The 24,481-nt window shown below is 37.5% G+C and overlaps 1 protein-coding gene across 16 annotated transcripts in view; it reads left to right on the forward strand.

Moving 5' to 3' along the window:
* The first annotated feature begins 607 nt into the window (after positions 1 to 607).
* Positions 608 to 24,481, forward strand: part of EHMT1 (euchromatic histone lysine methyltransferase 1) — a 300,206-nt gene continuing 276,332 nt past the window's right edge. For 7 of the 16 annotated variants that reach the window (XM_072633187.1, XM_072633198.1, XM_072633197.1 and 4 more), the window contains exon 1: positions 697 to 742. Coding sequence is in view for 2 of the 16 variants with exons in the window: in XM_072633192.1 (XP_072489293.1) it covers positions 718 to 738 (21 nt within the window). In the remaining 14 variants the exon portion in view is untranslated. The other 9 variants (XM_072633201.1, XM_072633203.1, XM_072633192.1 and 6 more) reach the window with 6 other exon arrangements.

Genomic DNA, 24,481 nt, shown 5'->3' on the forward strand with positions numbered 1-24,481 from the left:
GGAGTCCAGGCGTGAGTCCACCCTTATTCCCGGGCTTCAAGGCCTCAGTTTTCCCATCAGTACAATGGGGATGACCATCTTTCCCTGACTAGCTAGCTGAGAGCATGCGCGTGGGGTGGTTTTGTGATCATGGACCTCCTCTTCCTGTAGCTTCGGCTAAGGCCTCTCCAGAAGGTTAGTTGCACGGCTTGGGGGCCGAGCAGAGCTAAGTATGTAGGCTCAGGATGCGTCACGACGCGCTCCATGCCTACCCTCTCGTTCTCTGCCGTGAAAATAGTTTCATGGGGGACTCGGTAAACAAGCATTTATTAACTTTTCACTCGCAAGCTTGGGCGCTCTCACTGCTCGGAGCTGGAAGAGAGCGTTGTAATCTCAACTCCAGTCCGAGCCTCCCAGGTTCCTTCTACCCCCTGTGACGTACTTGGTTCTGGCGTGCGGCGAAGTCACGTGGCACTCCAGCTGTGCGGAAGAACAAGTTTGGGGGCCGTCATAACAGCCGCGTCGACTGCGCATGCGCACTCGGCTTGCTGTCGTAGGTCGGCTCCCTTCATTTCCTCAGTCCTAGTGGGGACGAACGGTTGCGGAGAGGGGCGGGTCTCGGTGTGCGTGTGGCAGCGTGAGGGCGGGGCATATGGATCAGAGGCGGGGCGCCGTGGGGGCGGGGCCCGTGTGCGCGAGGCGGGACGGGGGCGGGGCCACAGTCGGGGCACCCGGGCCATGGCCGCCGCGGATTCTGAGGTGGGTGAGTGAGGGAGGGAGGGAGGGAGGAAAGGACGGGCGGAGGGACCACGGGCGGGCGGGGGCCGCGGGGCCGTTGGCGGCTAAGCGAGGCGGGGGCGGGGCGCGGCGCGGCCTCTTCTGGCTTAGGCCTGGCCCGGGGACCGCCGCCAACGGCCCTGCTGCTCCTCCCCCGGGCCTGGCCGGATCGGCCCGCGCCGGGCCGCTTTGTGTGTGTGTGTGTGTGTGCGTGCGAGTGTGCGTGCGTGTGTGTGTTCGCGCGTGCCCGCAGGGCTGGGATGGGGGGGGCGGGGAACGACGACGAGGACGGTCGCTGCTCCCGCGCCGCCACTCATCCGGTCGCTCGCCCGAGGAGTTAAGGGCCCGGCTGGGCGCGCGGGCGGGCACCCCTCCCCCGCTCGTCGCCAGGCCGGCCCTCGTTGCCCGCGAGGCAGGCTGGGGAAGATGCCCTGGCTTGGCTTCCCCCTCCCCCATACTTTTTCCTCTAGACCAAGGGTCTTCCCTCCCCTCCCATTCTTTTTTCTCCCCTTCCCAGCCTTCCCTCCCCCAATCCCATCCCATCCCATCCCATCCCATCCCATCCCATCCCATCCCATCCCATCTCATCTCATCTCATCTCTTTCCATCCCATCCTATCTAGGCCTGTTAAACACGAGCCCTGATGTACTACCAGAAAGGAAAGTTAAAAGTAAATCATAGGACAGAGGCTGACATCTGTGTGTCTGAAAGAGTTCTTGGGCTGCGGGATGTGGGAAGCAGTTTCAAGGTTTAGGCCTAGCATAGAAAGGATTGAGAGCCTTCAAGACAAAAGAGTAGAGGGGCAGGCAGTGGAGAGGAAGATGGGGTCTGTTGATGGGAACTGTTAGGCCCATTCCCGAATGTACTCAAGACAAGCTTGAAACTGAAGGAAAACTTAGGTGAGAGAATGGAGATTTACCTCTTTTTCCCTTGAGTTGTATTTCCTTGTGTTGTTCTTTCATTTATGTACTGGTACTTTGCAGATCACCTTTAATGAATAGGTGGGTATAAATCTAATAACACTTCATGGCTACAATACTTTTGCTTTTTGAGGACTAAGGAAAGCAAGATTGTACCATTCCTCAACTTTTACCTAGAGATTAAACTGATCACGATCTAGTCAGAAGACAAACTTGGCTTTCTCTTTTGCTTGTTGTCACAGATAGGGAAGTGATTTTTTTTTTGACAGGTAGAGCTAGCAAAATTAAGGTTTGTATTAAGGCCTTATCACTAGGGCATAGAATATTGATGGCTTGTTGAGTATACCTCCCCCCCTTTTAAAAATTATTAGTGTTCATTTTAGGGAGAAAGTTAGGATTTTAGGCAGCCTCACAAATCGCCTACCATCTATATTCAGGGATCTTTTTTGAAACTTGACCTTAAAGGTCAATTTGTTAGGTGTTGATAGCCTGGTGTATGGAATTAACTACGTAAGTCCCTCTGCAAGTGCTCACATAGTCTTATTTAAATGATTTTAATCTTTGTATGGGACCCGGTGAATCTCAGTTGCCTAAAGGGGCACTTAGAGAATGCTTCCCAGTTTAGGCTTCTGGAGGCATCATGTTATAGAAAGAGCCCTAGATTTGGAGTCAGAAGACCACAATTTGAATCCTGATTTCTTGAATCTTATAGCGTTTAGTCAGTCAACCTTTCTGTACCTCAATGTCATTATCTGTAAAATTGGCATAATACTTGCAGTATCTATCTTAGGGGAAGCATTTTGGGGACTATACTTAATATATTCTATAACATTATATAATTATGAATCCATTGACATTCCCATCTTTCCTCTGCAGCCATACTACCAAATAATTATCTTGTGCCATAGGTTACCAAATCCTACTATGTTGGCTTATTAGAAATAACAATACTTTTTTCTTTTTTGGTCTGGACTTGTGATTTCATCTCTGGGGAGCTATCTAGTGTGGAAACTGCCTGTACTAATGAAGATCAACAATGTTTTTGAAATTTATAGTTTGATAGAATTACCTGGTGGATGCTGAGGCTTACACATGGTCAGCTATCCAGTAGGTGTCAAAGGCTGGACTTTAGCCCAAGTCTTCCAGACTCCAAGGCCCACCCTTTTTATCTGTTAGGGTAATCAGATTGTTTCTCCAGAGTGAGTCTCCTCTGTCTCTTTTTGTTTGTCTCTCTAGCATGCATGTATGTATATGTGTATGTATGTATGCATGTATACATATGTATGTGTATATATGGTGATCAATTTAGTTCTCCAGTACATTCTTAATCATATCATATAATAATGGCTTATTAAATGCTTAGCATAGTAAGACTAGTACATTGCTTTGCACTTAGTAGATGCTTAATATTTTTGACTGTAGAATAAAGGAATGAGGTGTATCTAAAACAAAATTGAAAATTACCTTTGTTAGACATTGCAAGGTCAGTACTGTTGTACTGGCTTTTTGAAAAATGATTGTTTGTTTATTCTGTAAACTTTTCTTCTGTTTTAAGTTATAGGCTCTGTCAGAAGTTGATTTGACTGGCTTTGAGAACCTGGACAAATCACTTACCCTCTTAGTACCTCAGCCCCAGCTAACTCTTTAAGACTATAAATTGTAAAACAGTTTCTTCTTGGCTTTGATAGATGCAATTTCCTCAAAGGGAGTTCCCTACATTTATTAAGTGGCAGGTCTTAACCAAAAAACAAAACAAAAACAAAAAATAAAGAGATAGGAAGAGGAGAAACTCTGTTATTGTCAATATGTTACTTATTTGGGATAGAGTTCACAGAATATTGCTTCTAGAATCATAGATTCTTAGAGTGGGAGGGGGTCTTTTAGATAGTCATGTAGTTCAGTGTCTACTAGGATGTAGTAAGCCCATCAAGTGCCCTTCCACCACTGCTCTCCCAAGTCTATGATAAGTTGTTATCTAAGTTCTTTTTTGATATATCCAATGACAGAGAATTTGTGAGGTGGCTCTTTCTGTTTTGTTTTTGGACAGCTCTGATTGTTATACTGAGCTGAAATCTACTACTTCTCTGCAGCATTTATTGTACCCTCTGTAACCACACTTTCCTCCTATCACATTATTTCATATACTTGCTGTCCTGGTCACTCTTCCATGGACTTGATTTTGTTTGTCATTTTCCTTACGTTGTAATGCTCAGAATTCAGCATATTCAAGATTGATCTGATCTTTATATTGTTCAGTGAGACTTTTGTCTCCTTTATGATTTTACTAACACAGCTTAAGATTTTAGCCCTTTTTGGTCATCATATGCTACTGAGAATTCATAAGCAGGAAATTATTACACCAATGATTCTTTTCACATGAACTGATATTAAACTAAGTCTCTCCAAGTTTGTGTTCTCTGAAGTTGCTGTTTGAAAATTTGTTGTAAAACTTTATTCTTATTAGAGATTGTTTGTTAGATTCATCTTAATGTTCCAGTTTGATGAGATCTTTTTAGATCCTGCTTTCTAACATATTAGCTCTCTCTTACAGCTTTGTATCTTCTGAAGACTTGGCAATGTATTGGATATGGGGAGGAGGTGAGGGAGAAGGAAGAGTTGAGGGATGACTTTGAGATTACTTTCCTGAGTGACTGAGTATTTTTCACAAGCTTAGTTTATTCTCTCTCCCTCAAACAGTTATGAAGCAAGTATTTGATAAAACTAGTCTTCCCAACAGCATTCTCACAGATTTCTGGCATGCTTTGGTTATATATGTGCTCTTCCATTTTTTTCTTGTCCTTTTTAGTTGTGGACTCTTCTGAGAGCTGATGACTGTTATTTTTTTGAAATTCTTAAGGTATTAGACATGTTTGACTATATCTAACATTTCCTTCCTTGACTTGCTGTAGAGTGTCACTTCCCCTACTTGTGTTCTTTACATTCTGAGAAAGAAAACTTGGTAAGGTATCTTAGGAATTTATCAGCTATCTCCAGACTCCGGAATGAGACTTCTAGCAGATGACAGGATAATTGAAGATCTCCAAAACCATGTAACTTTACTTTTATACTAGTTTTGTAATCTATATTTGGAAAGTATTATCCATGTCTTCCATATGTGTAAGATAGCCTATGGTATACTCTAATAATAACACTTGTTTTTTTCTACTCCTTTTATCTTTATGCACATGCTTCCCTTTTCAGGTTGTGGATTTTTGTGTGTGTATCTTTGACATGTAGTGCTACTCTTGCCGCTTATACCAGATCTGTTTCTTTTGTATAAATATTTATAATATAATATTCTTTCTATAAACTCTATCCCACCAGATATTTGTGAGGTCTTATTTTTCCCCTCCATTTGTTAAAATAATAAATTGATTTTGATTGTTATACATTGGTTTGTGAGGATATGTTAATCTTGTTCTTGTCAGTTATTTTGCCCTTTGAGTTTCTGAATATCTTTACTACTTCCTTTTATGCCTTTCTGTACCTTTGGTGCTGGCTTCTTTTCTCTTTGTTTTTTCAGTGTATAGCCTCCTAATCAAATTGGCACATACTCAGCTTTCATGGTCTTAACCATCTTTCCAGCCTCCTAGCTAAGTCTGTGATCCTCTGATTCTCCTTTCTCTTCAAGAGTTACAACTTTTAATTGGAAGAAGACTTGAGAACAGCACCTGTACCCAAAAGGCCTTTAGTTTTACTGTCCAAGACTTCATGATCATTACAAATACTATAAAAGGCTATTATGGTTGTTTCATTTGTTTCCACGTAAATCAGCAGAGGTGGATGATGTCTGTTAGTCTTTGTGGAATTTGTTTTGTCTCAGAGGCCATAGGGTGATAATGTTACTCTCTGCATTGCCATGTCAGTTCTATATATTGGTCCCTCTTTACTGGTTAACGGGGTTATTAGTTACTATAATTTACTTATTTTCTTATCTTCAGGTACAGGCTTTGTTATATGTGCTGATGCCTGTTGATCATTATTCTTTATTATAAAGGATAAGGTTTCGGTCCATTTTCTACAAAAGAGTCTAAAAGTTTGTATCTAAGAGTTCCCCTTTTTCATATTTTATGTGTTCTTCCACTTGCCTAGTAATTTCAATTGAATGAGTTTTAGAAAGTGCCTCCTATGTGTAAAACTACATAAACTAGGGGCATTAGGTGCTGAGGAAACAGACAAAAATGAATTTTCTGCCTCCTCTCTCAGAATGCCTTGTGCCTTTTAAAGTTCAACTCAACCACCACTTACTTAAAGTAGAAAGCTTTTCCTGATTTCCGTTTCCAGGCTTAGTCCCCATCTCCTCACTAGTTACTTTGTATTTATTTTGCATATATTTATTCAAATATATATACTTTGTTTCTTTGGATAGAAGAGGAGCTCCCTGGCAGGAATTGTTTTTAGTCTTTATATGCCCAGTACCTGGCTCAGTGCTTGGCACATAGATACTTAATGAATGTATATTGATAGCTTGAAATGATCCCTACCTTGAAGAGCTTATATTGTATCCTCTTGACTCTGGTTTTGATAACCATCTGTTTCAGAATCTTTATTTTTACTTCATGGGTTATTTCTTTTGTCTTTTTGTATCACAAAGCAGTTTTGTATTAGAATTTTGATGAATCTCTGGTTTTGTGAATGTAGGCACTTCCAAAGTGATCATACCCTATCTTATCCAGGCCTTTGTATTCTGTGTGAATCTTATTCATGTCTTCCCGTAAGTCCCCTAACAGGGGCTTGCATTCAATATACTGGGGGCTTTTTTCTTGACCAGGAGTTCTTAACCTAGGGGCTATAAACTTGATTTAAAAAAATTGATAACTCTATTCCAGTATAATTGTTTTTTTCCTATAATCCTTTGTATATTATGCATTTAAATACATTATTCTGAGTAGGGGTACATAGATTTCATTAACCTGCCAAAGAGGTTTATGACACATTAAAAAGGTTCAGAACTCCTATTTTAGACTTTTTCAACTTGTACAGAGATGTCATTAAAGCACATGGGCTATCCATCAATTATCTTTTGTTCTCATAGCATGGCTAACCAAACTCTTTTTCAACCATGGAAAGGATATCTAAGAATATCCTTTACACCACTTTCACCTATGTCATTCTTTCTTGGTATTATTCTGCAGCCTACTCATGCCCGCTAAGCACCTCTTCATTGACCTTCTGATGACCTCCAATTTAAATCTTTGTAAAACTGGTATTCTATAAGTGAAGCTATATAGCATTGCCAGTAGAAGATTGATGTTAAAAAGATGGGTTACTGTTTCAGTAAAGAATTTTGGAATGATTAAAAACACTATCCACTTTTCCAAATGTAATCCAGCCTGTTCTTTGTCAATTTAATTCTGGGCCTAATTCATTATTCATCTACAGTGTCTATTGTCTACACACCCACACCCACACATACACACCCACACCCATGCCCACCCAGGGGCTAAAGCAGAGACATTTTTCGTCCATTTGTCTTTTCTTGTATAGATGGTTATATTGAAATCTTTGATGGTTATTGAACTCCTTTTGGAGGCTTTGAAGGGTTTTAGAACTTAATGAAATCAGCATAATATCATTTGTAAACAGGAGTTGGAAGACTTGACTTTCTTTTAGCAGTGTTGGACATTATCCATGATGAATCTCTGGCAAGCAGATGACATCTAGGCAAACATTGTTTTTTTTATTAATCAGAGGATTATTAAAGTTATCTCTCATCATATGATTTTAATAGATGAGAGACTTCTTATAAGAATCCTTTGAAATCTACCTAATCAGTATTTAAAAAAATATGGTCAACAAATAGGCTCTTTGAGAGTTTATTAATAATAAGCTTACCATACGTTTGAGTAAATTATATGAAGATATAGATATGGTCTGTTTCTGAAAGCTGTGTTTTCTTCTCAAACTCATTTTGAGGATATCCTTGTCACTGTCATTGGTGGAGAAAATGGTAGGAATTTAAACATTTTTTTTTCATGTTTTGGCTGTCCTCCAGTTTCAGTTTTGAGTGTTTTGAAGATAAATAGGTTTAGTTGAGTCTCAGTGAGCTTTCTGTAAACTTTCTCTGCTCAATCAATCACCAAGTATTTATTAAGCACCTATTGTGTACTAGGCTAGGAGCTTTGATACTTTTTACAAGTAAAAAGAGTGAAATAATCCCAACTCAGAAACTTACATTCTAATGGAGGGCACAATTACATATGTAAATATATACAGCATAAATAGAAAGTTAATAAATACAGACATATACAAAGTAGTTAGATACAAAAGGGTTTAAGAGGGAGAATACTCCCAGTTGGAGGCATCAGGAAGGAATTAAGGGACTTTATGAGATGGGGGTCAAGGAGGGAATGCAGTCTAGGCATGTAGGATAACCATTTCAAAGGCAGATGACACAAGAGATGGAGTGTTTTGTATGAGGAGAGAGAAGGCTGGTTTGGCTAGATTAAAGAGTGTGGGAGGAAGAATAATGCCCATTGATGCTAACCAAATAGGTTAGGACCATGGTGTACAGGGATTTAAAAGCATATGTAGGAATATAAGCATAGAAGCAATAGGAAGCCACTGATGTTGATGGAGTAGTTGGAGTCATGTGCTCTGTGCTTAAAGAAAATGACTGTGGTGAGAGACCCCATCAGGAAACTATTGCAAGAAACTAGGTGAGAGGTAATGAGGGCCTGGACTTATTAAGTGGTAGCCTTTTTATTGAAGTCATTGAGTATTAAGGTAAAGATTGATTTAATTTGGAGAGTCTTACTGAGTTCCTTGTAGAATTTTTCTACCTTCTCACCTCTGCTACAAATGTTGGTACATAAACTGAAATTATCTTCATAGTTACCTTTTTGAAACTTTTTTTTAAGAGTTCCAATAGGAAGTGATCAGGTGGTCCATGAAATTGTTTCCTATTGCCTTTGGATGCACAATAAAACCAACTCTGCTAATTCCTGTATTTGCTTTTCCCAGGGAAACCAGTGAGTCATCCTTCTATTAGCGTCAGCTTCATTTTGTTATGGTTTCATTTATAGTGAGATTGTTAATATTGATATGATTCATTTCCTTCAGTAATATAACTTATTGGGTCATGGACAAAGATCATGCATTTAGAGTACCAACAATTAGGTTAATGTTTATAATTGGTTAAAAACCTGTGATTCTTAGTACCTTTTGCTCCCTTCTCCTTACCTCTGTTACTGTAGCCTCAGAAGTGGAAGTGAGGGCAATAGAACTATGGGTTATTTTGTATTTTTTTTTTTTGGAATCCTGTGGACAAATAATGTGTTACCAAGTGACTGGCTTACTGAGAGTTCTCTTTGTACTTAGTCTGGTGAAAAGCTAAGTTTATTGCTAAGACCATGCTTAAAATCTTTTTAGAATTGTGTAAACTTCCAGAGCTTTCATGTCCTTATGGATAGCCTTCACCAAATTAGGGTCACCATTATGCCATGATAAGGTATTAGAGTAGAACTTGCTTTATTTAAAGTACATCTTTTTTATAGTTTCATCTTTTAGAAAAACTCTTGCTTAGAAAAAGAAAATTTGTGATAAAAATAACTGTTTAGGTATTATATTATTTATCATTGATTATGGGTTGGTAGACATAGAACTGGACTAGGAAATCAGAAGACCTGGGCTCAACACATAGTAGGCTTTGTCAGTCTGGAGAAGTCACTTAAAATCCTTGAGCCTTGTTCAGTCAAATCACTTAACAAACTTTAAGTGCCTACTATGTGACAAATACTGTATAAAGACAGTAGTGAAATAGTTCCTGCTTTCAAGGACCTTTCATGCTACCAAGGATACTTTCGAACAGTAAACAGCTGACTGTCAAATAATAGTTAATAAGTATTTGTTAAGTGCTTCCTGTGTGCCAAGCTTTACTGAGCAGGAGCATGAAATTTGTTTACAGAGAAGTAAATACAGTATTCCCAGTGTACCAAAAAGTATCCCCATATGATGATTTGGGGAGGGTGCACTAACCAATGAGGGACTCAGGAAGGATCTCTTGAAGGAGGATGCCCTGGAGGTGAGCCTTGAGTGGAGTTAAGAACATTCATGTCTATTATTTCTTTGAACTGTTTGAAGTTATAGATGTATCTGACTATGTCTAGCAAATTTCCCGCCTTGACTATCATGGTTGTCTGTTGCAAGATTCTTACTATTTTTACTTAATCAACCAGTCTCCTTTTGTGGGTCACAATTAATGTAGGTTCAAGGTAACACTTCCCCTGCTTGTGTCTTACCTTTCCAGCCTTAAATATTACTGTTTCATGTACTCTGTGGTTAAGCCAAACTTGCTTTCTTACTTTTTCTTACACAAGACACTCTATTTCTCTGACTTGGTTATTTTCTTTGACCTTCTTTCCCCTGGTTGGAATGCTTTCCTTTCTTACTTTTCTCTCTTAGAATCCCTAATTTCCTTTAAAGCTCAGCTCAAACATCTCTTCTATGAGGCTTTCCTGATCTCTTCTGCGCTAGTGACTTCTGCTTTCCTCATTACCATGTATTTATTTTCACTGCATTCTTATGTGTACATGTTGCCTTCCTTTATAGAATGTAAGCTCCTTCAGGGCAAGGGACGACTTTATTTTTTGTCTTTGTATTTCTAGAGTTGTGTGTGTAGACAATAGACATCGTAGATAAATAATGAATTAGGCCTAGAATTAAATTGACAAAGAACAGGCTGGATTACATTTGGAAAACTGGATAGTGCTTTTAATCAGCCCCAAAATTCTTCACTGAAACAATAATCCATTTTTCTTTGGATTCAGAATCATATCATTAAAAGAGGAAAAAGGCTTTCACAAATTATCATGTTAATTTATGCTAAAAACTCTATAACATACAGGGTTAGAAGGATTCTTTTTTTTTAAATATGATAACACTTATCTAACCAAAAGCTACTATTTTATTCAATGGAGAAATATTAGAAGTTTTCCCAGTCAATTCAGTGGTAAAGTAAGGTTGCCTTCTTTACTTGATGTTATTTGATGTAGTTCTAGAAATGCTAGAAATAGCAATAAGGCAAGATAGAGAAATCAAAGGCATAAAAATAGACAAAGAAGGGAGAAAACTATCCGTATTTGCTCATGACTTGTTGACTCAGTTATAGAATCCTTGGGAATCAGCCAAGGAGCTAATTGAGTAGCAGTTACAAAATAAACCCACAAACATCAGTAGCATTTCTGTATGTGAATCCAGGAAGGATAAAAAGGGAAGTTCCATTCAAAATAAAACAAAATGCATAAACTGTTTAGAGGTTACTCTGACAAATCACAATATCACTTATAGTACAGTTACAAAACAGTCCTTAAACAGATGTGTATCTCTTTTGCCTTTTGTAGCCTCAACCTGGTACCTGACATAGCAGACAATAAATTCTTAATGACTTGACTATGTTTATAGCTAGCATTTATATAGCACTTTAAAGTTTGGAGAGTGCTTTGTATATGTTATCTCATTTGGTCTGACAACAACCCCCAAGATGTAGTTGTTATCATTATCTCCATTCAAAGATGAGGAAACTGAGACTTAGAGAGGTTTAATCTATTAATGATGACTTGCCCAGTGGGGTCAGACCCCTAGTAAAGACCCAAGGGGAGATATGAAGAATAACTTAAATAATTGGAATGTTATTTAGTGTTTATGACTAGAACATGCTGCTATAATAAAATGACAGTACTGTTGAAATTAATTTATAGGTTTAGTGCTGTTGACTCTTAACTACCAAGAAGACATTTTATAGAACTAGATAGAATAATATTCATTTAGAAGAATAAAGGCAGAATTAATGAATTTTTGTTGTTTCCGAGAGTCATAGAATGGTATATTTTCACCGAATTAGCTGTGGTTGAAGATGAACTGTGATGGGACTCACAAATGGTTGCTTTTTATATGTACTTAGAAATAAACTATCTTTTTGGTGGTACCCTCTCTTATAAGCTACTTTCCAGGAATTAAAAAAAAAGTGGTATTTAACAAGCAATATAAACATTAGTCATTTTTTTCTTATCTTTGCCTACCCCCCCCCCCGTACCTTTCTTTCTCCGTGATAATTGTGTCCTAACTTCAATTTCTGACTAAGTTCTGCTCCTTCCATGAACAGACCTGCCCCTATCAGCCATATCCTTGATCATTGTTTCTTTGTGAATGTTGAGCCAGGTATAAGGTGAGAAAACAAAGCTGCATCATTTTAATATATGGATGTTCTCTTTTCCCATTGCCTAGAAAGACAATGGACTTTGTTGTCATAGAAGGTTTATTTGCAGAGCAGAGAGGCTCAGTGCTCAGATGCTTTTTAGCTTGTGATAGATAAAGGCATTGCAGTCTCCAGAGTAGCTGAGTAGAACTTCTCTTTTCTCCTTTGGGGAGAGGGAAAGTGGAAAAGGAACTTCCTATTCTGATTGAGATGCATCCTACTATTCCTTAGTGAAGTATTACCTCTTATGGGATATTGTCCATTTTTAGTCCATAAATATGAATATGCACCTACTGGAGGGACTGTTTTATATCATGAGAGAGGAGAGGGAGACAATGTAAACTACTCTTCGGATGGTTGCTTGCTAGACTTACCTACTTTCCATTATGAAATTTCCATAATAGAGTATTGTCTTGTGTGACAATATTTAGTAGACTGGAAGTGGTCAAAAATTGACTTGAAAACTATAGATATATATACTTTCATTTAGGTAATACAAAAGAAAGTCAGAATTTTAGAGCTGTGATGTATCTGAGGGACTACTTGGGATGGCTCAGTGAGAGTATTTGGTAGAATTTGAAAAGAGTGACTTGGCAGTTTTTGTTTGTTTTACTCTCTACCAGCAACTCTATATTTAAGACAAGTTGGGCCATTGCATCTCCTTCCTCCATGTATTCTCACTGGCCTCCTCCTTACACTGCCCCCCCCCCTCTCCCATCCCTAGAGTTCATTGCTTACTCATTTTGGTAAGCCCTAGTGCCACCTCCTTAACCTTCTTTGATTTCTCTACTTGTTACTCTCCACATCCTTATATTGCCATGTCTTATTTATGTGTGTGATTTCCCAGAAGGGCAGTAACTTTTTGTCTTTGTAGTTATAAAATCAGAAGAGCATAGATTTAGAGCTGGAGATGAGATTGAGTCTTAGGTATAATATGCAGTGACTTGCCCAAGAAGGTCAGACCGAGGATTCAGAAGTAGGTCCTCTAGTTTCCATACTGAGAGTCCTTCCTCCTAATGAAAACATAAATCCAGGCCCCCCCCAAACCCCTTCAAAATAACCACCAAAACTTAACTTTTGTCTTTCAGTTTTTTTAATCTTTAAATCTGTAAAAACAAGAACAAAAAAAACTGGAAAATCAAGGCAGTGAGGAGAGGTAGAATTAATTAAGGTGAGTCTTTTATTTTTTGTTGAATTATTTTTCAGTCCTGTCTAACTCTCCCATGATCCCATTTGGGGTTTTCTTGGCAAAGATACTGGAGTGGTTTGCCATTTGCCCTTTCCTTTTCCAGCTCATTTTACAGATGAGGAAACTGAGGCAAAATCCATGATAACATAGCTAGTAAAGTATCTGAGGCCAGATTTGAACTTAGGAAGATGAACTTACTCCAATCTGGATATGGTATTCACTGTGCTACCTAGAGTGAATAGTGACTTAAAAGAATTGTTTTGATCTTTTTATTGGCATCTGTAAGCATACTAAGTCTATAAAAGCAAGCTATAGTGAATGTTAGTAGAAACATATATTGCTTCTTAGGTTCTTATTTTGCAGTAATAAAAAAGTTTAAAAGATTATCAGGATAAGTATACAAATTTGCGGAAATAACTGGAAGGAAATAGTCAGATTATATAGCTGTAGGAGCAACTCGGAATACATGAATCAATATACAGAAATGAGGCCTGATTTTATATAGTAAAGTGCTTACCATTTGCTTTTGGGTTATGTTCAAGGATTTGGTGTGTGGCTTCGAACAGGGATCTAGGTTAGGTGTACTTCAAGTATGCTAGTAAGATTTTACTTCATTTAACTCAACACATGTTTGGAGAACTCACTGTATGAAGAACACTGTTAGGCTCAAGGGATAAACAATACAAACAAGACCTGTAGTATGAAAAGGGAATATAAGAGATAGTCCAGAAAATGTCAATAAGAATGATTAATGAATCAGATTATTACTCAGTTTGATGGTCATGTGTAAATATGCCTGACTTCAGCTAGTGACTCAGAAGCACTAGAATAACAGTAATAGTGTCAGCAATTTATATTGCAGTTTACAAAGCACTTTCTTCACTATTACAATAGAAGGAAACTTGAGCATCTGTTCATCTGAAATGAGAGGATGGGATTGATAATTTTCGTCAAAAAACATTTAGTTCAGTCCCTTTGTGTTATATGTGAGGAAATTGAGACCAAAAAAAGTAAGACAATATTCCCAGGGTCACGATTAATACGTACGAGAGCTAGAATTTGAATGTAAGTCTTTCTGATTCTAGAACCAGCATTATTTTTTTCACTGTATAGCTCTGGTTTAAATATTCTGTCCATTTTTAAAGATACAATTCAGATGCTATCTCCTATTTAAAACCTGTAATTCCTCTTATATATCTTCGCTATCCCTGACAGAAATGAGTGATTTCTCCCTTCTTTGAACTCTTGGAGCACTTTGTACCCAATCTTATGCACATATTCTGTATTATAGTTATTTGTGCTGAGAGTTACTATAATTACAAGAATGTCATGGTAGCATGGTAAGTCTATGAAGCATTTGGACAATAACATTAATTTGTGCTTTTATTTTAGTTTAACTTTTACAAAGGAATGTTTACTTCAAAGCTAAAACGAGCAAACATACAAATATTGACCCTCTACTATAGGGGTATAATCCTTCATACTACCTCAATCTTTGGGGAGGGGGGAGTAGAGGTTCCCAGCGTAACTCAGACTTTCATAGCATTATTCCCACCAAGTTCCAAGTCCTAAGTGCTGATCCTGACTGGCAGCCTGTAATCCTGGGCTCACAGGATTCCCATGGCTCAAGGTATCAGGTTGGGGACTCCACCCCCAGTACCTAAGATTGAAAAGGACAAACAAAACAGACTAGATCACCAAAACCTGTTTCTTGGGATCATGTGGTCAGGGAGAGAGGAAAGTTAGTCAGTTCACAAGCATTTGTGTTTACTAATAGTGTGCTAAAAAACCACTGGGGATGCAAATTCAGGGAGGGGTGGGGGGGTAGGGGAAGCTTAAATTCTAATGGGAGAAAATCACTCATAAAAAGGGAGCTGAAAGGGAGAAGGAGTAGGTACCCAGGTAGGAGCATGGTGGCTAAGACTAATGAAGTATAGCAGGTTTGAGGCCCTTCCCCAAAATAGAGATTCCTGAAAGAACTTAGTACTGGTAGAAGGGACTCACAAGAGCAGAGAGTCAGGAAGGCAGATGAGGTGTGGTGGGGTAATTTCTGTCTTTCCCTGCTTACTAGTGTCACTTCCAAATGAGTAAGTCCTTTGCCCCTGGACTTGGCATGAAGAGAGAGAGTGACAAGTGCTTTTAAGATATAGTTTCACTTATATATAGTTGAATCCTGGGTGATATCACCTATCTGGTACACTTCTATGAGACTAATCTTTTTTTACTTAAAATTTTCAAAAAGTTTCCACTGGTAAGTACAAATAGACAAATATATAAACAAGAAAATGAGAAAAATGAACATTGAAAAAAATGGAAAATGATACTGTCTGATAAATTCTGTTATTTACTGGTTAATCCCTCAAGCTAAAGTGTATAAATTTTAAACTAGTTGTAATTCATTTTTTTCTGTGATGTCATTTAAACCTTTCCTTTTTTCTTTTTCTATTTTGTATTTAATAAACATCAAATCTTTGCATTTCTACATACACAGGACAGAAAAAATAGGATATTTTTGAATGAAACCACAAATCTATAATATTGTATAGCCAGCATTTTTACAAAAGAACATTATAAATTCAGTGTTAGATAAAAAGCTAGCGTGCTTGTGTATCTCCCTTCAAACTTCTGTTTTCTTCTTTGGATTAAAAAAACACAAGGGCTCTCTTTTCTTTTTTCTTCTTGTCAGCAACGCTATTGCTTGTCCTCTCTTGTCCCCTCCCCCCCAAAATAAACAAAAACAGCCTACTATGTAACAAGTAAGCACAGTTGAACAAAACAGTAATGTACTTGCTACGTGTCAAAATGTATATCTCAATGTGTCTCTTGAGTCTTCCATCTTATTGTTAGGTTGTGGTAAACCTGCTTGATCCCTAGTCCTCTGGCTGAGTGGTTGGTCACTGCATGCATTGATCTGAGTTCTTAAGGCCCATAGTTGTCCTTTTTTGATACAGTTGTAGTCTTTATACGAATTGGCCTCCTAATTGTGTTCAGTCCTCTGTGCTTCAGTTCATATAAGTCTTAAGAGATGTCTCTGAATCTGTCCTTTTCACCATTTTGTAGTGCTCATTAATATTTCATTACTTTCATATAATAATAATAACAGTAATACCTAACTTTTTACAGTGCTTGCTGTATGCTAGGCATTATGTTAAGTGCTTTATAATTATTAATCAATTCTCATAATAACCTCGGGAAACAGATGTTATTATTATCCCATTTTATAGATGAAATAACTGAAGAAAACAGAGCTGATTTGACTTTGCCCAGTCAGATAGCTAGTAAGTGTCTGAGGTTGGATTTGAAGTCAGGTCTTCCTGACTCCAGATCTAGTGCCCTCTCCACTGTGCCACCTACTTGCCTCTCACATACCAAAATTTGTTTCTTCCCTCTCTAAAATGATGGATACAACCTTTCCCACTTTGACCTCATAGAAAAGAAGTTATTGGCATTTAACATAAATTTGTTGCTGTTGTTATTGTTTTTAATTACACGGTTGTACTCAGTTTATTTTTTTTGCATCATCTTTCACTTTACATCACTTTAAAGAATCATAGAATTTGAAAGTTGAAAGAGACTTCAGGAACAATTTATATTTCAGATAAGGTATCAGTAAAACGGATTAAGTTAAGAGATAGGGAGACTACCTTGTGCTTAAGGGATCATAGACAATGCACTCTATACCATACTTATGCTTAAAGACCTCTGAAAATAGGGAACCTGCCTCCTTTGGAGGGAACTAATTATACCTTCATATAGCTCTAATTGTTAGGAAGGTTTTCTAGACATCAAAAGTCAGTTTGCCTTGTGCATATTTGCAACTTGTACCCGTTCTTGTTTCTTTTTTCTGAGGCACATGGATTGATCCAATACCTCTTTCACATATACACAAACTTTCTGTTAATTAGACAGTACTCTCAACCCTCCCTTTTAGACTAGACATCCCCAGTTTCTTAAGACAGTCCACAGATTCAAGGGTCTTCACCATTCTGTTTGGCCTCTTCTGGACTTTGCCTAGTTTAGCTGTATTTTTTCTAACTGTAATGACCAGAGCTGAACACAGTGCCTCAGATGTGGTCTGACTAATGGAGAATTTGGTGTCACTTTCCTCTTTCCCAGGAGCTTAGGGTATATTAGCTTTTTGGGCTGTGGTTTCACTCTATTGACTTACATTAAGTTGTCCACCAAAATCCCTATCAGGCCTGGGGAACCTGCGGTCTCAAGGCCACATGTAGCTCTCTAGGTCCTCAAGTGTGGCACTTTAACCAAATCCAAATTTCACAGAACAAATCCCCTTAATAAAAGGATTTGTTCTGTAAAACTTGGACTCAGTCAGAAGGGTGCACCCAAGGACATAGAAGGCAACATGTGGCTTCCAGGCCACAGGGTCCCCACACCTAGATCTTTTTAGATAAACTTTTTAAACCATACTTATGAAACTGATTTCTTGAAACATAAAATGTAAAGTCTTACATTTAGTTTAAAGCAACCGAAGTAAAAAAGATAGTGCTAGCATGTAGTAAAAAAATTAATAAATGCTTGCTTATTTGTTGACTTAAAGTAATCTCAGTATATGATGTTGAAGAGCAGCTTGGTGGCATAGTGGATAGAGCACTGGGCCAGGAGTTAGGAAGATTTATCTTCCTGAGTTTAGATCTGGTCTCAGATACTAGCTGGGTGACCTTGGACAAATCATTTAACCCTGTTTGCCTCAGTTTCCTCATCAATAGCAATACAACTAATGAAGGGGATTCTTGAGCCACATCAGACCTCACCTTCCCTGGTTTTTAACCTCAGCATTTCAGGATACGTTATTTTGGGGTATGTACAAATATTAATGATTAGAGTTATTCAGAAGTAGAAAGGGATGTCTTGGGAAATAGTGGATTCCCTCTTGAAGGAGATCTTCAGTGAGGATAATCACTTATTGGCTCTGTCTCCATCTTTCTAATCACTTAAGTTGCAAACCAGGAGTCATCATTGGCTCATCTCTCTCCTGAACTCTCATTCAGTCAGATGCCAGGTCTTGTACTCTTGTCCCCTTTCCACTTTCAAACCTGCTACTTGAGTTCGGGTTCTTTGCTCATCTGGATTATTGCAGTATTCCCTTAAATAACTTCCCTGTCTGTGACCTTTACCCTCTTCAGTCCACTCTCTCATGCACCTGCTCAGTGATATTACTGATACACAGTAAATGATCAGATGAGGAGCTGACCTTGTCACTTCTTTACTCAGAAATCTTCAGTGTTCCCTGCCCCTGTACAATAAAATACAAACTCCTTAGCTTGTCTTTCCCAATAGGATCCCTGCCACTTTTTCATTATAATTTTATTTATATTATATATTTATATTTATATACTTATTTATATATTTCTCCAATATCATTTTTATATCAGCATTACACATTCTTTCTCTGTTTTAGTCAAACTGGAGTACTAGCTGTTACTTGTATATGACATTCATTTGTGTCTCTTGAGCTCTCTCCTTTTATTTTTTTTAATAATACCTTTTTTTTCCAGTTATGTATAAAGATAATGTTTAAAATTTTGAGTTCTGAATTTTCTCCCTTTCTCACTTACCTTCCCCTTCCTGAGAGAATAAGTAGTTTGATATAGTTATACATATTCAGTCATGTAAAACATATTACCATATTAGTCATTAGACCCAAATGTAAAGAAAAACACCAAAAAAAAAAAAAAGTGAAAAACTATGCTTCAATCTGCATTCAGACTCCATCAGTTCTTTTCTTGGAGGTGGATAGCATTTTTCATCATGAGTCCTTTGGGATTGTCTTGAAATATATACGGTTTTATAGCCCTTTGGGCATAGTTCCAAATTGCTCTCCAGAATAGTTGAATAAGTTCACAGATTTGCCAACAGCTGTGCTCTCCCTTCTTACCTGTAACTCAGAATACCTTGCTTTCACTGATCGAGCCATTTGGTAACTGAGACCTTTCTTGATCTGCCAAACCTGTTCGTATTCTCTACCTTTTGAGATATCTTTGTGTATGTTTTGTATTTTCTTATTTCTTTTAATTTTCCAGGTAGAATGTAAGCTCCATAAGGGCAGAGACTTTTATTTTTGCCTTTGTATTCCCAGGGATTAACAGAGTGCCTTGAGAATAGAAGATACTTGATTAATGTTTGTTGAATGTAATTGAATACCCAGTGTGGAGGGACTGTGGGAAGATAGGCCGACTGTTCAGTTGGTAGAACTGTGAACTAGTTCACTTCTGTTGAAATTATTGTGAAATGCCACTAACTGTTCTTACTTTTTGACCTTGCTATTCTTCTTCTGGACTTGGGGATCTGAAAGAAGTCAAATAAACAATCCTATATATGCCAAAATATTAATAGCAGCACTTTTTATAGTATCAGAAATTGGAAATAGAGTCCCCATTGATTGGGGAAATGGAAGAACAATCTATAGTAAAAATCTATAGTAAATGAATATTATGGAATGTTTTTGTACCATTAGAAATGATAAGTATGAAGAGTCAAGAGAAATCTAGGAAGTAGCAGCTAGAGGGTACAGTGGATAACATTAGACTTGGAGTTAGAAGACCTGAGTTCAGGTTTTGACTCAGACACTCGATGTGTGAATTTCTTTAAGTCACTTAAGGTCTCCCAGCCTCATTTTCCTAATATGTATAATGGCCATAATAACAGGCAGCTGGATAGTGTAATGGATAGAACATTGGGCCCAGAGTCAAGAAGACCTGAGTTCAGATCTAATGTCTGATATTTACCGTGTGCTTCTGAGCTCTTAATCTCTGCATTTCTCAGTTTTTGAAACCATAAAAATGGGGATAATAATAGTACCTATCTCCCAGAGTGGTTGTGAAGATCAGATAAGACAGTAGTTGCCAAAGTGCTTGTCACATAGCAGGAGCTCAATAAATGCTTTTTACCTTCCATTTTCCTTTTTTTCCTTCCTACTTCAGAGTTGGTATGAGGATCAAATTAGATAACCTATCTATTACAAAGGGATATGGAATGAAGAAAGGAGAGAGATTGGCAAACCACATGCACAGTTCTACAATATTATAAATGAAGACACTCATCTAAATTTTAAAAAAAAAATGTTTTAAAAATTAATACCTTTTAGATATTAAAATACAATAACCATATAAATGCCACACTAAAGAGAACATTTTTAACAAATAGATTGAATGAATAGGGACTTTTGAATATGTCTGTATATGGGATTTCTAACAAAATTTGTTACATTCACATCAGATTATAATAATATTTCCTAAAATGTGGTTTTATTTGTATCAGTTGCATGCGCGCGCACACACACACACACACACACACACACACACACATCCACCCACCCATACCCATACACACACATCTATCTATATAATCCATATATATGTCTATCACCAAATCATAGATTTAGAGCTGGAAGAAATCTCAGAGGCTATTTAGTTCAGTCCTCTCATTTTACAGATTAAAAAACTGAGGCCCAGGATGATTAAGTGACTTGCCTGAAGTCAACACTGGTAGTGTCACAGATATGATTTGAACTAAAGACTTCTAACTCCAGTCAGTGCCATTTTCACTGTTTACTGGTGAGGTATCATTTTATCTTAGCATTATTTATCCTGAGTTGGCCCTTAATAGGGCATACAGTTTCATACAGAACAAGAGGAAATAAGTGCTATGATATGAGATACTTAGGTTAGATATCAAAAATTTCCTTTTGGTCAGTGTTGTAAGAAAATTATCTCCTTTGTGAGGTGAGGGAATGGTTATTAAATGACTTCTTATGGTCTTTTTCAAGCTCAGTTACTTTGTTTTTTAGGTCTGTTAATGACTCAATCTTTTCCAGAATAAAAAGCCCACACAAAACCTTGCACAAACACTCTTAGCAAAACAAGCTTATTAAAACCTGCTTGAGGAGGAAAGCTTGACTGTGATCTCTTTCAGAGCAAGGACTTTTTTTTAATGTGCCCTTTCATTATTTATTTATTTTGTATCTCCTGTGCCTGGTACTTAATAGGTGCTTAATGAATGAATGTTGAAAACTTGATTTCAACAAAAATTTTGAGGCCTGCATAGGATCCATCTCTGGTCCAAAGCTATGGTTCCCTGTGAAATGCTCTTGGGAAAAGGATTAATCATAGTAAAAGTTCTGTTCTTGTATATATAATTTGAAGTGATCAGAACCCTAGTTTATTTTTCCTTGCATTTGACATCAGAATTCATGTTAAATTTAGTGTTCATTTTGATTTCTGAGGTCTGGTCATAAACATAATGCCTTTTTGATAGAGTGGTGGTAAAGTATGGGTTTGGAATGTTTCATATGCTGTTAAGATGCTTTTGGTTGGTTGGTTTTGTATAATTGCTTTTCTTTGTTACCAAAAGTGGGTGATTTGGTTATTGGGAAATGCCTCCTGTAAAAAGCAAAAAAGCATCTGTGCAACATTTTAAATGCAAATAAATTCTGTGTTCTCACCCTTGTCAATGACTTTTACTAAGTAATCACATTCCTTTTCACATTGTAAAAATTATTAATGGCATAATATAATATTTATTCTGGTATTTTCCAATGGTATGCTATTCATGGTTGCTGGTGGAAGTACAGTTGAATTTCAGGGAAGTAGCTTAAGTCCAGTGTGCTTCAATACCAGTATTTTTAAAAGGATGTATTAAAAATGGATGGCACTGTTTTTTATAAAGTGTAAGGCTATTACTCTGTGAGTGACTGGAAAGAATGCCTGATCATCCTTCACGAGAAGATTGTTTTTCTTTTTATATCAGTTTATAGCCTGTATTGCCAAGGTTTGTTACTGCTCTTGTTTTCTCATGGATATATATGGAAATAACATAGTTCCTTACATTTGTATAGCACTTGAAAAATACTTTCATTTACAGTATGTCATGTGATTTAATAGTAGTGGGTATGTTTGCTGATTGGTGATCTTTGAACTCCTAGTTCCCAACATTGCCTGACATTGAATAAAATTGTGTTTCAGTTGTCATTAGGGTATATCTCTATCCCTCTCCCTCTCCCTACACCCAGAGCAGGGCTTCTTAAACTTTTTCCACTCCTGATCCCTTTTCACCTTTCTCTGTCCCTCAGAAAACCTGATCGAATTTGATTTAATTTTTTTCTTTGGAAAAGGGGGTTGATTTAGCACAAATTTGGAAGATAACTAAGTAGGAGCTAGAACTTACTAATTTCTTTATTTTTTTAATTTAATTTTTTTTTTAAAGGCTATAGAGGTTAAGCTACTTCACCCGAGGGTCACACAGCTAAGAGTCTGAGGCCTGATTTGAATGCAGATCCTCCTGACTCCTGGGCACCACCTATCTGTCCCTCATTGTTATTTTTGATGTTTTCAGGTGACTGTTATTAGGTTGACTCTGACATTCATTTACTCGCCTTATAATTGTGGGTTATTCTTTCGAACACTGTCTCTCCTTATCTGAGTAATAGGGATAGAAGTACTTGCCCTTTCTACATTACAGGGATCTTGCAAGGACCAGTTGAAATAATTTACATGAAGATACTTTGTAAATTGTAAAATACTAAATAAATATCTAATTATTATTAATAATAAGCACTTGATATGCTAGTTGTGAGCAGTCAACAAACATTTATTAAGCACCTAGTATCTGGGAGGCATTGTGCTAAGGGCTGGGGAATACTCAGAAAGACTTTAAAAGACAGTCCCTGCTTTCAAGGAGCTCCCTCTACTGAGGGAGGCAACATGCAGACAACTATGTACAGACAAGTGAAATACAACATAAATTTGAAAAAGTTAATAGAAGGGAGGCATTGGAATGAGTGGGGATTAAGAAGAGGCTTCCTGTAGATGCTGACATTTTAACTGGGACTTAAGGAAGCCAAGAGGAGCTAATGAGGAACGAGAGAATTCCAGGCATGCTTGACAACCAGTGAAAATACCCAGCTAGTGAGGAAATATTGTGTCTTGTTTGAGGAGCAGCATGGAGACTAGTACTCAGGATTTCAGAGTATGTGGGGTGAGGAGGGTTAAGATGTAAGAGACAGAGACTGGTGGCATAGTAGATTATCATTGGACTTGGGGTCAGGAAGGATTTTGAATCCTGCCTCAAATACTTGCTCTTGTGATTCTGGGAAAGTTACTGAACTGCTCTGAGCTTCAGTTTCTTATCTTGAAATTTGGAATAATAATACCTCCCTTCCAGGGTTATTGGGATAAGATGAAATAACATACACTTTGCAAACTTGGAATCATGATATAAATGCTAATTATTATACGTTTTAAGGTTGCATATATTTAAGTGTATGAAGTTGTATTGGACAGCTATTTTTGGCATTTTGAGTATTTTTTAAGTTTGTGGAAAATTCAAAATTTTCAAAATATTGAAACCTGTGCTCAAATAGTTCTTGGAATGGTTATTTTAAAAAAGCTCTATCTTAAATAATGAACTCATTAAGCTTTGGTGAGGGAAGTATGAGCAGCATCGCTTTTATATTCAGTGTACATGTTATAATTCACGGCATTCATTGTGTGTTTACAACCATGTCCCTAGACTATTCTTAATTTAAAAAAAATTCTGAACTTGAGAAATACCAAGTAAGATGAGCATTTCCACATACTGTAGGTATAACTGAAGAAGAGTACATGGACCTGGACACTCTTTTATGTATAGCTTGCTTTTCTTTTAAATGTGTAATAAATGCAGCATGTAATTATCAGAGTTGTCCTACTTGGCAGTGATTCCTTCTGGTTTTTCTTGTCTTATTTTTTAAAAAGATGCTTCTGAGACTGTTTTTATTTTTTTGCTACGCACCCCCCCCCCCATCTTCTATCCCCTTTAGAAAAAGAGAAAAACAAAGCCTATAACATTCAGTCAAACAAAACAAATTTCTACAATAATGAGAGTTCTTAAACCTTTCCTTTTTGTCTTTCAAAGTTGTTTTTCTTTATAATGTTGTTATATAAACTGTTCTCCTGCTGCTGTGTATTGTACTCCGTATCAGATCATATAGGGCTTCCCAGGTTTCTTTGAAACTTTTCCTTTAAACATTTCTTACAGTACAGTATTATTCTATTACATCTATAACCCATAATTTGTTCAGCCATTCTTCAAAGGATGGGTACCTACTTGATTTCCAATTCTTTGTTAGTGCAAAAAGAACTATAAATATATATGTATATATATTTACTTATACATATATGTGAACATATATTTACATTTAAATATGTAGGTCCTTTACCTTTTTCTTTGGTCTCTTGGGAGTAAAAGTCAAGTAATGGTATTACTAGGTCCAAAAAGTTTGCACAATATAGCGACTTTATGGCCATTGTTCCAAATTGCTTTCCAGAATGGCCGGATCATTTCACAACTCTCCCAATAAGTAGTGCGTCACTGTGCTTGTTTTCCTGCAGGCCCTCCAACAATTGTTATTTTCCTTTTCATCTT

This window comes from Notamacropus eugenii, chromosome 1, assembly GCF_028372415.1.
Source record: "Notamacropus eugenii isolate mMacEug1 chromosome 1, mMacEug1.pri_v2, whole genome shotgun sequence".
NCBI classification, from domain to species: domain Eukaryota; kingdom Metazoa; phylum Chordata; class Mammalia; order Diprotodontia; family Macropodidae; genus Notamacropus; species Notamacropus eugenii.